At 38.7% G+C, this 15012-nt stretch overlaps 1 protein-coding gene across 1 annotated transcript in view; it reads right to left on the bottom strand.

The window, feature by feature from the left end:
* The window catches only part of CNTN3 (contactin 3), a 356028-nt gene that overhangs the window by 19361 nt on the left and 321655 nt on the right, over positions 1–15012 (bottom strand). Inside the window, exons 18-20 of the mRNA XM_086697583.1 lie at positions 13878–14112; positions 11285–11400; positions 1131–1314 (exon numbers count right to left, since the gene is read on the bottom strand). Of these exons, the coding sequence (XP_086553709.1) occupies positions 1131–1314; positions 11285–11400; positions 13878–14112 (535 nt within the window). The remainder of the gene's footprint in view (positions 1–1130; positions 1315–11284; positions 11401–13877; positions 14113–15012) is intronic.

Raw genomic sequence — 15012 nt, 5'->3', positions numbered from 1 at the left:
GCATTATTATGTTAAAAGTACTTAATCTGTCATGCCCACTTTCCTTACCTGTACAATGGAAAAAAATAATGATACCTACCTCATCTGGTAGTTAGGAAGTTTAAATGTGGGAATGCATGTAAAGCACCTGGGACATAGAATGTTAACTATTATCAGCTATGATGATTACAAGGATAAGGACAATTCAAATGGTTGTATTGCAAGGAGTTATTAATACACTGATTAAAAATATACTTGTGCTATCAGTTTCATTGATATATATGCGGGAAACTATGGAATTGCAAATCACTGATTTTCCTGTGGTCTAATTTAAAGCCAAGTTATGTATAGTTTGTAAATGATGCTTGTGAATTTACCTGTGAATATTTAGCTAAGAAAGACTCAGCGTTGAACGCAACACTGACATCTCTGATTATATTTTTTAATATTTTACCACCATTCTGGTGGTAACTTTTTAATGCACATTGCCATCTTTTGAATAAGGTGGGAAAGAAAAAAAAAAAAAAGGAAGAAAATCACTCTCGACTCTTCGGTGTGAACTTTAACTTATTCATGTTTAACAGAAATCATCAAGCTTTGGGGAACTAAAAAAACATGAAAATAAACTCAGTTTACTTACTTTATTAGTTTTTAATGTTTATTTATTTTTGAGAGAGAGACAGAGACAGAGACAGAGACAGAGAGCGAGCAGGGGAGGAGCAGAGAGAAAGAGAGAGACACAGAATCCGAAGCAGGCTCCAGGCTCTGAGCAGTCAGCACAGAGCCTGACACTGGGCCCGAACCCATGAACCATGAGATCATGACCTGAACTGAAGTCAGATGCTTAACCGACTGAGCCACCCAGGTGCCCCTAAGTTTACTTATTTTAAAAGAAAAGTAGATAGACTTGAGTAAACATCTCACATTAAGATTTTTTCAAAAGGTACACATTTATATTTTCATTTGGGTTTCTATCTGAAGATTCAGGGATATCACAAAGACAAAGACAAGGGTGACTTGCAGTTTACAAGCATTTGGAACCGGGTTTGTAATATTCATTGTGCTTAGGGACTTGGGTTGTCCATTTTAAATGATAAAGAAGGCTATCATAAACTACTTCCTTACCATTCAAAAAATCGGAATATACGTACGAGTTTTCTTTGTGGTTGCATTCACCGTGGTGCTAAAGGGACCAGCACCAGCACTGTTGTAAGCCCGGACAGCTGTGTAATATGCCACATTACTCTTCAAGCCACGGAGTCTGGCTGACGTCTCATTTCCCGCCACTTTCACTTTGCTTGACGATTCCTCTTCTCCATTATTCCAGTACCGCACCTGGTAGACAGAAAAACAGAAAAGATGCAAAAGGCTGACACAAACAATACCACCTTTTATATTAGGTGGTTTTCATTAAGATCGGTACTGTAACGTATTTATATTCAACTATTCGAACATAGACTCATTAAGACCCTACTATGTGCTAGGTGTTCCATTAGGTTATCAAGTGAGACAAAAAGGGACTCCAAGAGAAGACAGAGAATAAACAAGTACACAAAGAAGACAGATAAAGTCAAAGAGAGTAAGTGCTAAATACTACTAGACTATAGCTTATAAAGGGGAAATGAGGGTGAAATCCAGAAATTTAAAAGAGCAAGCTGCTCTCACTTCTCAGGCCCTAACCAGCCAGGACCGAGCTCAACTCCAGAATGCTGACAGCCCTCATGAACCTCCACTGGATGGTGGAGGTTCCCTCTGTGAAGAAAGTGAACTGTCAGAGAAAGGACTATCCAAAAGCCAGCTGGCCACTGGACTGTACTACAATGATGGCCAGCTGTCAACAATCCCACCTGTGCACGCAGAGCTGTGCAGGAGAAAAGGAAAGCCACTGACATAGTTATGAATCGTGCAAAATGATGAGATGTTAAAGATAAATGCATATGTAGTATAAAGTATAAAGTAAGTTAAGGAGGATATTTAATTAAAAAAACAAATAAGGGTAGGAAAAATATGATAAAAATACATGTTCCCTATCTCTAAAGTATTACTATGCTTTACTAGAAAGAATAATACTTTTCCCAGAAATATTACATGAGAACAATTATTACCCTACATGTATGTATATATGTATATACATATGCATGCATATACATACACATGTATATGTGTGTGTTTATTTATATGTTTATATTTCTATTATTCACATTATATTTATATATAGGACCCCTTAAACTCATGTAAAATGCTGTGTCCATCCATATATAGGTGTATGCACATTTCTTTTGGAAATGAGTTAATTTTTATAAAAACCTCAAAAGAAGAATATAAGCCCAAATGATCAGGACTAACTTGAATATGTAGTTTCTACACCTTTAAAGCACTGAATTAACACTGAAAGTTGATGATGACATGTTAGCAAAAAAAAATCCACATATCTTAACAGACCCCATTTACCATCATAAATGAAAACTCCACGGATTTTATTCATTAATTAAAGATAACATGCAAAAGAACTGTCTTTTATAGAGCCACAGCTAAGTAAATTGCTAATGGATACCAAAAACTGGCATACATTCTGAACTCAACAATCATAAATACTAGGTAGTGGTAGGTTCAGACAACTCCCAAATGGCAAGACACCATTCCCTCCCCTTGAAAGCATTATCTACTTAGTAACGAAGAATGACACATAACCAGTAATTAAAAAAAAAATGTTACAGACAGATTGACTTGTGGCCTTTGATATAGCATAGATTGGGGGGTGGGAAATCACAAAATTATGAGTTATTAAAATATCAACAGATGGGACGGCAGAGGCATTCAGGAGTTAAGTAACTCAATCAGGGCAATCTGGCCTCTTCTTACGGGCCACTCTTTTTCTGATAGGTCAAATCACTTCAATGTAAGTTGTCTACAGAAGTGTTCCTTACATGACTAATTCAAAGAAGAAATGAAAATAATTTTCAATTGGCATAAAGAATATCGTTAATAAATTTACAGAAAGCACTTAAAAGTCCTTGATAGCACTATGCTTCTGAAGTACTCCGTGTACCAGAACGAGAGATTTATTTTTAGATCTAAGTTTCTGACACATATTAGAAATATATAGACAATGGAGAAAATCTGCGCCAAATTGGAATATATTAGTTAGAATTGATTATGTAATCTTCTTACATAGCTTTACTTAAAAAATTGAATATATGTGTATTAACTCAAACATAAAGAAACAAGGCAGTACATTAATATTCCCAATTTTCTGTGAGTAGTTAATCAATTGTGTTCTATAAACTTTTGGTCAAGAATATTTATAAGGGTAGATAATTACATTTTTTAAAAATATTTATTTATTTTCGAGAAAGAGAGAGAGAGGGAGGGAGAGAGAGAATGAGTGGAGGAGGGGCAAAGAGAGAGGGGGAGAGAGGATCTGAAGTGGGCTCTGTGCTGATAGCAGTGAGCCCGATGCAGGGCTGGAACTCACCAACCATAAGCTGAAGTCGGTCTCTCAACCAACTGAGCTACCCAGGCGCCCCGATAGTCTTTTTTCAAAGGAGGGAAAGGGAAAAAATAACGTTAAGAAAAATAAAGGAGGGAAAATTATCTTTTATTAAAGACTAAGACCATGTCTTTCCTCCCAGCTGTGTTCTGGGTAAAAGTCCTACACCTGAGAAAACAAAATATCACTCTGTGCTAATTCAGATTTTATAGACATAACCACAATGCAGGGAAGAAGAAAGGAAAAATATCTACATTGAAGGAAAATCTCTGCAAATATAACTGTTTTGAGTGTGTCTACTATACTTCAATTAAAAAAAAGATGATAGAGAATAAATATATGCGTATATATAAATATATATGCATACATAAATATATGTTATATTTGGTGTAAAAGAGTTAATGTAACAAAGACAGAACATGAAAGTTGCATCTACTAAAGATGAGCAGAGAAAAATATTAGAAAACACATGAAGAACCCACTAACAAGAAAGAAACTTTAGGAGATTCAACTAGTGGGAGACTGGCTACAAGATAGTGATCTGAAGTGGATCTTAAAATAAGTATATTTAAAATGTCCAGATTTATTAAAGAAGGAACTGAATCTGTATTTGCCAAGAATAGAAGATTAAAAACAAACCCAAATTGGGTGTATTTGAAAAATACCAGAAAAATACAGTATTAAAAAGTAAAATCAGTGACAGAATTAAACTGAAGACTACATGATGGAAAAGAGATTTAATAAACCCTGAACGTGGAGAAAAAAAAAAATAATGAAAACAAAGTTAAGAGATATTGAAGTCAAATGAGAAGTTCCAACCCGAATTCCAGGAAGGATTAAGGAAAAGGCAACAATCAAAAGAGAAAATAAAATGTCCGAGAATATTCCAGAACTGAAGACACACAGAAATTTTCACAAAGTAAACTCTGAGTTTAGTGTGTGGGAGGGAAATAAACAGTAAACCTACTGCAAAGGACAGTGTGATAAGAATAGCTGGCTCTCAACATTTTCCTATCACGATAGACCTGAGTTATAGTTCACCCTCTTGAACAGCTGTGTGTCACTGTGCCTTGGTTTGCTAGTGCGGAGTGTGCACCTGTGAAGAGAAACCACTGCATTTCTGGGCATGGAGGACAGCAGGAGAGGCAGATGCCAAGCTGGGGACACACATCTGAAGCAGTGTCTGTCTTGGTCATTACCACAGCTCTACCACTCACAGCAAAGCCTGCACACACTAAGCATTCAGTATTGCTGGATGATTTGAACCAATCCCATCTCCATCCTTCCCACTACAGAGATTCACTGGGACATACTAAGAAATATATATTCGGTCTCTGCCAAGGTTTCCTGGCATACAGATCGCTCCAAACCCTTGGAATCTCCAAAGAGATGTGTCAGTATGTATGCTAATGAGCTATCTGTGGCTGCAGGATACCTTAAGAAAGGGGCTGGTTGCCAGGGGGACCAACCTTATAATTTGAGGGTGGGAACTTGCAGCCCCACCTACTGACAAGAGGCTAGAGGTTGAATTACTCAGGTTGACTAAATATCACCGATTTAATCATCTATGCCTAGGTCGTGAAGCCTTCATGAGAAGCCCTCCCGGAAGGGTTCAGAAAGCCTTGGTGACCACACCAAGGTACTGGGACGGTAGAGCTCCTGGAGAGGGCATGGAAATTTTGTGCCTCTTCCCACACACCACGTCTTATGAATCTCTTCCATTTGGTTGTCGTATCCTTTATGATAAACGGATAATAGTAAATAAAGCGCTTTCCTGAATTTTGTGAATCGTACCGGCAAGATCTCAAACCCAAGGAGGAGGTTGTGGAACCCCTGATTTTCAGCCAATCAGACGTACTAGACGCATCTGAAGTGTATGTGTGGGGGAGGCAGGTAGTCTTAGGGACTTAGCCCTTAATTTGTGGGATCTGAAGCTAACTCCAGGTTTATGGTGTCAGAACTGAACTGAATTTTAGGACACCCAACAGACATCAGAGAATTGATCAGTGTAGAGAAAACCCCTCACGTATTTGGTGTAAGAAGTGTTTGGCGGATACAGCAGAGACGAAGAGGTGGTTTTTTCCTTTCATCCACCAAGCTAAGTACTCAATCCTAATATTCTGTGCATCTATGAGACACTGGAATTCTAACTGCTTGAGGAGATAAAATAATTATTTTTCTTCAGAACCATAAAACCATATCACAAGCCAAAATATTTTTATCTGTATAAGTAAACAGAAACAAACCTGAGGAATGTCAGGATTTCAAATGCTACCTCTGTTTCTGCAAGTAATTTGGTCCTTCCAAAAACTGATGTCCCTGCTGTGAGGAGTCCTTAATATCATTCCTCAAAGGATTTCACTTAATTAAAACTTAACACAAGATGCAATCTATAAAAATAATCTATTGAAAAAACGGCACTTTTTCAGCCATTAAAATACAGGTATTAAGTCAGAAATACTATTTTAATAGACTAAAATAATTTTGTATATGCTTAAAGATTTTCAGAGTGACAAATATTTCAACTTAGCTGTTAGACACCAAACATACTTAAATAAACATAAGGCAACAAAAATGCAGTCAACAGTGTTTTAGAACACAAATCCAGATCTGTCTTCTTTAATTGGTTCTCAGCTCTCAGGATGACCTGTGTGCTATTCGACCCCTGACCCTGGCTTCTCACTGGATTTGGCCAACGGAAGGCAGATGAGAATATGGGAGGAGAGAGGCCGAGATATTTATTCCCCTGGATCCCTCAACGCTGAGACCCAGTTTTCTAGGGATCACCTTTGTCTAATAAAGAACACAAACTTCCAGTTATAAAATAAAAGTCATGGGGACCTAATGTAAAGCAATGGTAATGGCAAAGGTAGATCTTAAAAGTCCTCATCGCATGCATACAAGATTTGTAAGTATGTGTGGTGATGGATGTTAGTTAACCAGACTTACTGCGGTGACCATCTCACAATATATACAAATATCGACTCATTATGTTGTATACCTGAAATTAATATAATGTTGTATGTCAGTTATATCTGAAACACACACACACACACACACACACACACACACACACACACACACAACTCCATTTGGGCAACCCTCACTTACACACTAGTTGCTGTTCTCTCTAGCATAACCCATCCTTCCCCTGAGCCAAAGTTCTACATTTCATTTACTTGAATTCATTTTTGCCTGATTTCTAATTGTTTAAATATATCTTAATTGTCTCTCTCCAATTTTCCTATGGACATTCAACTCATTCTAAGATGAAGTTAATTCTTTGCCTGATAGTAAGGAATTAGACTCAATACATATTTCTTTTTTTCTGACAGAATTTTCATACTCTCCAAAAATTACTCAAATATTTGACATTTTTTCCCATTGTAATTACAATGTTAGGAACTAAGCACATTGTGTAGAGCTATTTAGAACAGGAGGCAGGACAAAGGTACCAGTGAAGTTACAGTTTGGCATTTTGCTTACATTTTTGGTTATTCTCCCCCCATACACTTTAAAAAAAAGTCTACTAGGTTTCCTCCAAATATGCTAATCTGTATTATTTCACACTTGTAGACTTCTGTTTCAATCACTTATCAAGGTCATTCTCCCAACTTTTATTTTTTCAAGACACATAATGGCTTTAAAGAAACTGATGGTATATATTATGCTCTAACTTTGGAGCTTTTGCTCCTCCGGCACCCGCTACCCATGAACTTAAACATGCCGCATCCTCTTTATCACATCTGTATCTCTTGTTCCTATCCAAAGGGCACAAGAAAAGATCTGAGCCTGAGTGTTATAGCTTAGCAGATGAAATAAATTGGAGCCCAGGGAAATGAGCTCCTCAACTACTACTTGGTCAAATCAGAAAGAAAATTAGTCTAGATGCTAATGATGATGTGTGCTCAGCATGCCAGGTGGCACATGATCAACCCTCACTGAGATGAGAGAAAAGCAGGAGCTATTAACAATTTTAAAGCCATATTGGGGAAACTGCAACCCAGAAAGTTAGCCACATGACTGGTAATTAAACACTCTGCTAAGTCGTTTGTCTCTCCATGTTAGTGCTTGAGTCATTATTGAACCTAAGAAAATATATATTCTTATCTTGGTGTAACTATATAAATTATTTCTTAAGATTTTCCCGATTAGTCTATCTTTCTCTTAGTTTGTTTTCTTTGCCTTCCTACCTAACAAGCACTCGGGAAAGACATTTTCACTAGTTGTTTCCTTTCAACATGCGTATCCATGCCGCATTTGGATATTAGGTCTGCTGTTCTTTATATACCCAGGGCAGAGCCAGTGCACCCCAACTCACAATTAATTTCAAGGAAGTCCCATTTTCTCATTGCCTGTCTCATTTTTTGCTTCCTACCCCAACGGCAACAACAGCACCAACAGAAACAATAGTCACTGTGTAAGTGTTTGTTTCCATATTTCTTCACTGCTTTTCAAACTTTTTCCCCCAAAGAAATCTCATCCCAATGACCAATACTCAAAACAGAAAAGCCCAAGTCTCTCTGGGCCATTTTGACAGTAGCGGCTTTATCTCATTTGATTCTCCAGTGATGCAGTATGTTATTTACTATTACCATCTTTATTTTAACTGAACGTTGGAGAGCTTTAATAACTTGTTCAAGGCCACACAGCAGTAAGAGAATGGAGTCAAAACTGCATTTATCCAATCAACACATATTGTTTGCATGCCTCCTGTGTACCAGATAGGACTCTTGGCACTGAATAAACCAGCAGAGTTCCACGTCCCTTATGGAGCTTCCATTCGATCTGAGTGGGGATGAATGCAAGTCTGTCTCATTCTAAGATGGTGTGGACTTTGTAAGATACTATGCTGGCTCTACTTGCATTATTTGGTTTTCTCTTTCATTCGATTACTCTCTGTTTCCTGACATGACCAATAGAGGTATGCTTCAGCTTTCTTATAGAATATTCTTTTTTTTTTTTTTTTTTTTGAAAGAGAGAGACAGAGGCAGAGGGAGAGGGAGAGGGAGAGAAAGAATCTTAGGCAGGCTCCACGCCCAGTGTATAGCCTGATGCGGAGCTCAATCTCACGACTGTGTGAGATCATGACCTGAGCTGAAATCAAGAGCTCGATGCTTAACTGACTGAGGCACCCAGGCACCCCTCTTTTTTATTTTTTGTTTAAAAAAATTTTTTTTAATGTTTACTTATTTTTGAGAGAAAGAGACAGAGTGTGAGCCGGGGAGGGGCAGGGAGAGAGGGAGACACAGAATCCCAAGCAGGCTCCAGGCTCTGAGTTGTCATCACAGAGCCCAACGTAGGGCTCGAACCCATGAACTGTGAGATCATGACCTGAGCTGAAGTCAGACACTCAACCGACTGAGCCACCCAGACACCCCTTAGCTCCTTAAGGGCTTGAGCTTTGGAATCTAGGAAGCTAGGAAGAAAGGGCTCTTACAGGCAACTTCTCTTGACAACCATCATAAACTCCCTGGAGGCAAAGAAGCTTAGAGTTGAAGAATGGCTTGAGGATATTTACTGGGGAAAATTCCATAAGTTGATATTTCAAAATTCTTCTGAGATATGACGTGTACTTACGTGTTGCTTATTATTATGAGCCAGAAACAGTGAAAAGCATATTAAGTGTCTAGTATCATTCAATACTCCCCAAATCCTAATGAGGTTGAGCCAACTACTGCACCATTCTGCAGGTGAGGAAAATGAGGCTCACGAAGTTTATGCAACTTTTCTAGCACATCCAGGGAATGACAGAGTCAAGGTTTAGCGCAGGTTTGAGCTCAGAACTACTTTCCTTTGCATTTCCTTCCATCTGACCTATCTGTCCCAACAATGCCATTGCTGTAATCATTTGGGAGCTACCACGGGCTGCCCACCACCTTTCAGTGCTTCCATTCACTGTCCTGGAATTAAAGGAACTTTCCAACTAAATGTTCTTGGCTTCCTTTAAGATGCTGATAAAGTTGGTTTGCTGTATCTGTGTGGGGTTTTACTTCTTTAAGTCTGGGCAGCTCTGTCTCTGATTAAGTTTCTTCGTGTCAGGACCTGAATGTCCTGTGTTTAAGGGGCAAGAAGATATTTCCCTATGGATGCCTACTAAAAATATACATTAATAAGACTCATTCCTAGATGTTTGGGTTCAGGGAGTCCAGGGAAGGCTCTGGGGGTTCAACTTTAGCAAAAATTTGCATAATTCTGGTACAGGTAGCACATGGTGCCCTCTTAGAGCATCACTGCTTTAGTCTACCTTTTCTCTATGTTATCATTAATATTTATTCAAGTCAATGTTTGGTTACCAGAAACAGAAACTCTCTAAGTTCAAATATAAAGGGAGTTTACTGAAAAGAAGAGCAAGGTGTCATTATGAAAAAGAAGACAGTGAGGTGACTTAGGAATTGCACAATTGTCAAAGAGGTATTCTGTGTTGCTTTCTCTAAGCCTTCACGGGTCCCTGTCTCCTCCATTCACTGGAGTTGTATGGGAATATGTCTGTTCCGTCTCATCTCTGCAGACCAGCTTTGTCCTGCTTGCCCACGGCCTTCACTTGAGAAGCCTTAACCGAGTCCTAAATTCGACATATCACTGCATTACACTCAGTGATTACAATCTCTATATTGCTTAGTGCATCATATCAAATAAGAATCTGACTAGCTCAGCTTAACTGTCTATGGATCTGATGGCCACCGTGGTGCAATAATTTGAGGTTACATAGGCAAGTGGTGGGGTCTATGGTCCTGTGTTGCAAATGTGCCTGTGAAACCTGTCACTGAATCAGGAGTTACAAATGTGAGGGAAGTTTCCAAAAAAGATGGCTGTGGGTGGGGATGAAATCATAACTGTAACTCTTGGAATATCACTGTCAGAGAAGTCTTAAGACTTTTCATCTTGTGAGTTCTCAGCTCAACTGCTCCCACTTCCAATTGCTCCCTATTAAACATGGCACCCAGTCTGGATGGTTCTTCTCAACATTCAAAGCCATTGGAGCCTGGCTCTCCTGTGTCTATCTGTAGTTGTCCTTCCCACAGGAACTTTCTTCTGCAGGCGAGTTTCTACTCCTCTACTTCTCCAACATGCCTTCCTTAATCTGGAATGTTTTCCATTTTCTCTGTGTCTGCTTACTTTTCCTTTTTAAAGTTTAAGTTTATTTTGAGAGAGAGAGAGAGAGAGAGAAAGAGAGAGAGAGAGAGTGGGGTGGGGCAAAAAGACAGAGAGATTCCTAAGCAGGCTCTGCATTGTCAGCACAGAGCCCAACACAGGGTTCGAACTCACAAAATCTTGAGATCATAACATAGGCTGAAACCGAGAGTTGGATGTTTAATCCCAGGTGCCCCCAAACAGAGTTCTTTGAAAGTAAGAATTAGGTCCCAGACTGAAGGCAAGAATTAAGTTACAGACAGCTATCTTCTCAAGAACCTAAAAGAGTGCAATGTAACAAGGCCACCAAAAAAGTAAGACAAAGAGCTGGAGGAAAGAGTTTTCCTGTTGGCATAAATATCTTTGAACTTAATAATGCAGTTCAATCTCATTCTTATTTTCTAGGCAATCTATTTAAAAGATTTAGCCCATCTGATTGATATATGATCTCCTTGCATATTACTGTTTTTTTTTTCCTTTTCTATCCCAAGTTATTTTCATTCAACTCGTTGAGTTAAACTCAATATCCACTGATAATCACATGGGACAATGTGGTGGTAAAATTTCAATAAAAGTCAGACTTTAGTTAAGATGTCATTGTTAAAAAGAAGTTTAAATTAAAGGAGACAAGGTACCACAGCAACATACATACACAGTCTAATTAGTTTTAAAAGAAATTACCTCATAGCCAAGTAAATGTCCATTGCTTAACTTCCAAGGAATGGTGTTCCATGACACTTCAATTTCTGAGGAAGACAGGCTATTTGCAGACACTTGAGATGGAGCTATTGTAGGCTCTGTTTGGCAACAGAAAGTGAAATACAGTTATTATTTTGGTACTTAATTCAAAAATCTATTGAAGCTTTTGTTTTCAAAAAAGTACTATAATGTATTTGAAAATTCAACTAAGTAGATTATAAAATTATTTGAAAACATGAACCATGTCTTGGTCTATTTCCATTCCTTGGGAGTCAATGGGCTTTTCCTTGCTAAACAGCCACAGGAACCTGTTCTTTCCTCTGTTGTACTTTTTTTCTTGGTACCGTTTCTTCCCTTCTTTTCCTTTGTTCTCTCCCTTTCATCCCACAGCTCTTGCTTGGGCACTCCTAAGCCCACAAAGGCTGTCTGTTTATTGATTTATTATGTTTTGCCAAACAAAGTCATGCTTTACAGAGTTCATTTATTCAATAAGCATTTAGTGAGTGCCTTCTGTATTCAAGGCCCATAACAGGGGCACACTCAAGTAAGATGGGCCAACTTCCAGGAGTTCACTGTTCTGAAGGAGTAGACAGGCATGCACAGAACTTATAACACAACAAAAAGATCCTTTTGTAATAAACAACTCTTAGCAGCTTTAGGGGCTCACAGTGATTCTCTCCTCTCAGGGCACAGCTCTGAGCAGAGGCTCCCCCTGCCCTGATATCCATTTCTGTGTTAAATGATCCTTCTTCTGGGCCATGCTTATTGATAGTGAGACAGAGTCTTGGTCCAAGGAAGGACCTATTGGATTTTTTCTCCTGAGTATTCGAAATTTGGTTTGGACAAATAAGGAAGGAGTACTTGAGGTCAGTCAACCCCGCGTGACACCCTACAGAGGTAGATGGTTTCTGAGGCCCCAGAACTTCTCTGATTAATGATCTTTATGAGGTGTGCTGTTTAAAACTTACTTTGATTGGATAAGTCCTAGTACATTTCCACCAAATCCCTTACCTTTCTCACAGATAAGTCAAATCTGTTTCTGATGTTTGAAATAGAAAGACCTTTACCGAACTCATCATTAGTGGCAAGAATAGTAACAAAAGGAGGAAAGGGCAGAGGAGGAGAGGGCGAAAGTCTGTAGTTGTCCCTCCTTCTAACTGCCAGCCTTTCCAATCCACGGTGCACAGGGTAGGCAGTGTCTGAAAACTCCCTGGTTAACTGCCATCTTTCCACAGATCCCTGCCTTTGTAATGAAAATCTTTGGCAACTCTTGGAAATGGGGTCTGGCTATTAATATGAAGGCTTTCTTTCTTTCTTTCTTTTTTTTTTTTTTTTGCAAAGTTTATACTACCTGTTTGTTTTTCTCTCCAAACTCTGTAGAAAAAGAGAGGATAAGAATAGTGTCGGGGGTATTAAAAAAAATTGAGTCTTCTTCTTATTTTATACACAACAACTGTGGACCATGTTTTTCAATTTACTGCAAGGTGCTGGGGGTAGAGAAGACACTGTATAATCACATTTCATGAGTTCAGAATGGTTAAGAGCGAAGGCTCTGGGTTAAAATACTAGCTTAGCAAGTCTGTATGGAGTGTGGCAAGTCTATGAATTTCTCTTATTAAATTTCCATTTTCTTATGTATAAATGGACAATAATAATAGTGCCTACGTGTAATTCCTCCTTGGAAAATCCAAATTAGATAAAGTCTGGCAGATGGTAAGTATTCAATACATGTTAGCTCCTGTCATTCTTATTAAGTAGAACCCCATGTGAGAGCCAATATTCAGCTGCTTTTGTCCCATAAAACGGCAATTTCATATGATTCTCCTAATAATACTATTTTCTAAAGAGATACCATAGTTGGGGCAGGTGTAGAAGAAAGGCAGAGAAGTGGAACGGGTCCAGAGTGGACTGGCTGGAGCTGGTGCATCACATTCTCGAGTCTGCACATTGCACACCTCTCCATGTCACACTTCCGGTGCTCTCTGTCCACCCTGCTAACATCCTATTTGCAGGTCACAGGACACACTATAAAACCTGAGATTAGGGCATTCCCAAGAGAATATCTTAATCTTATCCCCAAAAGAAGAAAGTTGTGGAAAGCTGTGTTGTTTCTTGCTTCACAAACTGGGACTTGAATGCACTCTTCATCAAGATTTTTATAAAGGTTATTTACTTTGACAGTGGGGGAGGGGCAGAGAGAGAGGGAGAGAGAATCCCAAGCAGGCTCTATGCTGTCAGGTTGGAGCCTGACTCAGGGCTCAAACTCCCGAACCATCAGATCATGACGTGATCAGAAACCAAGAGTTGGCTGCCTAACCACCTGAGCCACTTAGGTGCCCCAGCTCATCAAGAGATTTTTAACCAATAGTTACATCCTCTGACTAGTTAGTGAGTCTGGTACTTCCAAGTAGGCATGGTTGATGTTTACCACCTGAAATGTGAATCTCACTGTGACTTCAGTCATTATCCTTTGGAAGAAATTTATCTGAAGTCACAAAGAACTTCCAAATCAGTTTTTGGAGCATAAGTGGTTTATTAGGTTGGAACTGATATATAATCAAAATGTTTTCCATACCTTCTTCTGCAGAGAACACTGTTGTCACCGGGCTAAATGGTCCTTCGCCTTTGTTATTATAAACACCCACTTTAACTTCATACAGTGAAAATGGCACGATGCTTTCATTCCTAAAGACATATCTTGGGGTATCAGGGGATGTAACCACTGTCTGGATCCAGTTGGTAACTCCAAGGGGACGGAAAGCAACAACATAACCAAAACCTTCACCATTCTGCAGTTCTTCGGGGACTGGCTACAAAGGAAAGACATATTAAATCACCCTTACACATGAGAGTGAGATAAAAATAAATGGAGCTATAATCCTTATTCTTTTGCAAAAGCCATCAAATAATAATTGACATCGTATTAAGCGGTTATATAAAAAAAGGAGAAAAAGGTCAGTGGCACAGTCAGCTGCTTTTAAACAGACATATGCCACTCTTTCATAGCCATCCAGATAACTAATTAGAATTTGCTAAAGTTATTCAAATCTTTTTGAGCACTCTGTAGCTCCAATGTGACTTATGTATCATAAGATACGCTTTTAGTTGAATATACCTCATCTCTTAAATCAAATAAAAATCATCTAATCCCTAATGTTGAGTCTAAGGAAAGAAATTGCCCACTGATTAGATGGTTAAATACAAAAAGAGTAAAACTATATAAAAAAAAAGAAAGTAAAAAACAGTGTATTAAGGTCAAAGTTGTGTTTAGATCGTGTCAAAAATTCCTACTGACACTCCATCACGATCTCTTAACTTTCTAGTTTTTCATCAACATCTTCAAACAACACAGCCAATTCTCATGCTTTTTGACTTCAAATGTGTTAATTAAAATTTTTCCTAATTACAACATAAAGCAAGAGCTGAGAGCATGGCCAGGAAGGAAGCACCTGCTGGAATCAGTGGGTGTGCGTCAGTGGGGTTACAGCTGCATGGAAAGCCGTGAGGACAGCTTGAGAGAAAACAGCCAGGACTTGACTCTCACCCCTATGTTTACCAGCCAAATGACCCTGGGCAAATTATTTAATATTCTCTATGCCTTAGTGTTTTCATCTATAAAATGTTCCAAGAGTGAAATGGAAAACAAAACAAAAGAAAACAAAACCATACACAAAATGCTGGAAACAGTGATCAGCATAGAGTAAGCATTC

This window comes from Puma concolor, chromosome A2 (assembly GCF_028749965.1).
Source record: "Puma concolor isolate L17-30 chromosome A2, mPumCon1.1.hap2, whole genome shotgun sequence".
Taxonomy (NCBI): domain Eukaryota; kingdom Metazoa; phylum Chordata; class Mammalia; order Carnivora; family Felidae; genus Puma; species Puma concolor.
This window is presented reverse-complemented; position numbering and strand designations above follow the sequence as displayed.